The sequence below is a fragment of the Priapulus caudatus genome, unplaced genomic scaffold (assembly GCF_000485595.1).
Source record: "Priapulus caudatus unplaced genomic scaffold, Priapulus_caudatus-5.0.1 Scaffold696, whole genome shotgun sequence".
Taxonomy (NCBI): domain Eukaryota; kingdom Metazoa; phylum Priapulida; class Priapulimorpha; order Priapulimorphida; family Priapulidae; genus Priapulus; species Priapulus caudatus.
Genome location: NW_014577757.1, coordinates 138,218 through 140,630, shown reverse-complemented (window position 1 = coordinate 140,630; position 2,413 = coordinate 138,218). Strand labels below are relative to the sequence as shown.

Here is a 2,413-nt window from a genome sequence, read left to right as displayed (position 1 = left end):
ACATGCCGGCTATGGCGCCATCAATTTATTAGACTGTCGCGAGTTTTTGTTCGTGTGGCGAATCATGCGTGGAAGGAGTTCATGCCGCTCTAGATTGGATGGTCTCCGTTTTGGATACCCCGTCTACGTTGAGGAACGGGTCGTATTATGCGCTCCCGTTTGCAAGTCTGTTTAAAGCTACTGCCGTTGCGCTAACCGTAGTATTTCAGCGTAATATGAGGGGAAAAGTGCCGGTCAGGAGGACCGGGAGTTTCGTAGAGATGGTGGCCCAAGCAAAAACTTGGTGGGCTGGGCCTCCGGGTCGGCACGGGCGCGATTTTTTTTCGTATCTTCCAAAATTTTCGCTCTTGTAATTGTTGTTACCAGAGCGCTTTGAAAGCTGACGGGAGCGAAATCGCTCGCCGCTCCCGTGTATTTTTTTCGCTGACCCTAACCCTAAACATACCTCATATAAAAATATAAACATAATAGTTAATACTAAACAACCTAAAACTACCTCGGGTACATATCTGTAGTACCTGATACGACAACGACCCCATCTGCTACACTGACTTATGTACAACTACAAATTAATCTGTACTTATCATTATGTATTTCAGTCCGAGGATGCCGTCCAGGGAAGACAGTACAAATGACAGAAGGAGAAGTGAGAGGGTTGTGCCTTAAATCAAGAGAAATCTTTCTCAATCAACCAATTTTGCTAGAATTAGAGGCACCTTTAAAAATTTGTGGTAAGAACTGCTTTAAATTAATATGGTATTTGATATATAATTAAATATATATATCTTATCTGTTTTCAAAACAGCCTCCAACATGCCTAATTGCTTAATCATTATGCCTTTAATAGTTTCCATCTGTGTTTACTTCTGAAAATTCCAAGACAGTTGCGCTGACGGCTTGATGTATACGTCTCTGAATTGATGAAGTTTACTTATGCATTGTGGCCAGTCATGACACATGCAATTGACTCCAATTGGTACAACCACCTCCCGGGTCTTCTCCCATCTTGGATCTATAAGTATAAATGACATGCCTTCTAAACTTCACAGGAGAGCCATGTATAGATCTCCTGCGTGCAGTGGTTTGTTTTCTTGAGTAATACTGAGTAGTATAACCCATTTCATTTTGTAGGAGACATACACGGTCAATACACAGATTTGTTGAGGCTGTTCGAATACGGAGGATTTCCACCTGAAGCCAACTATTTATTTCTCGGTGACTATGTCGATCGAGGCAAACAATCACTGGAGACAATCTGCCTCTTGCTGGCATACAAGATCAAGTACCCAGAGAACTTCTTCTTGCTGAGAGGCAATCATGAGTGTGCAAGCATTAACCGAATATATGGCTTCTATGATGAATGTAAGGACTCTGTATTTTTTTACAGGAAATTTTATCATGTGGTATTCTCATGTCATCCCTCTGCAGTTGATATCACGGTCAACACAATATTCCCCTTCGTTTTTTTTAGGTAAGAGACGTTTTAATGTAAAATTGTGGAAGACGTTCACCGATTGCTTCAACTGCCTACCAGTGGCAGCCATCATAGATGAGAAAATCTTTTGCTGTCATGGAGGTATGTATTAGATGGTTGCTCTATCAAACTGTGTACTCTTACAATGACTCATACAATCTGCAGGTGCAGTGTAGCCCTGTTATAACGCGATGGTTGGGGTCCATAAAATGTCGGTGCGAAAAACGCGGAGTCGCACTAAATCGGGGTTATATATACGTGGCTATATAAGAGCAAAAAGGGGGTCCAACGACGCATCACGTTTTTTGCAAATTCCAGGGATGAGATTCTTCCGCGGATCCGCGGAAATCCGCGGATTTGACAGTCCCAGGGGCCGATTTTGTGAAACGTCTAAATTCGTTGAGAAAATTGGGAGGGGGGTAACAATGTAACAATTTAAATTATATACCTTCAACAGCACCTGACTGTAGACTGTAGAGTGTAGACAGTAGGCTGACAGCGAAGTATACAGTGTATCTGTTTTTGCGTACCAGAAAAGAACATCCTCGTTCACAGGCTGCAGTAGAGGGGCAGACATTTGAGGTAGCTGATCACGTAACGGCCATGCCTGGCCTGGGGGCCGGGTTTACATGTTGCTGCGTGCATGTTGTGTACATGACTATGCACTGATTGTTCCATTCGCATTGTGTTTTTTTCATTCAAATCTGGTCGCAGCAAGGCAGCTTATGTCTGAGTAAAACAATGCAAGCGACGGGTGGAAACAGAAAAATATCATTATGTCTAGACAATTAATAAAAAAACTTGCCCTATTTTCATTGCACCATTCTTTTAAAAAAATTCCGGGGGAGCATGCCCCCGGACCCCTCTAGCATGGCCATGACCTATACGGTTCTCGCATTGCTCGCTCCTCTGTTTGCTAATTAAAATTTCAGCTGAAAA

The 2,413-nt window shown here is 42.7% G+C and overlaps 1 protein-coding gene across 1 annotated transcript in view; it reads left to right on the top strand.

Annotated features, from left to right (window-relative positions):
• LOC106812881 (serine/threonine-protein phosphatase PP1-beta catalytic subunit) overlaps window positions 1–2,413 on the top strand; it is an 8,735-nt gene that overhangs the window by 2,632 nt on the left and 3,690 nt on the right. Inside the window, exons 2-4 of the mRNA XM_014816879.1 lie at window positions 600–731; window positions 1,132–1,362; window positions 1,472–1,576. Coding sequence (XP_014672365.1) covers window positions 600–731; window positions 1,132–1,362; window positions 1,472–1,576 — 468 coding nt within the window. The remainder of the gene's footprint in view (window positions 1–599; window positions 732–1,131; window positions 1,363–1,471; window positions 1,577–2,413) is intronic.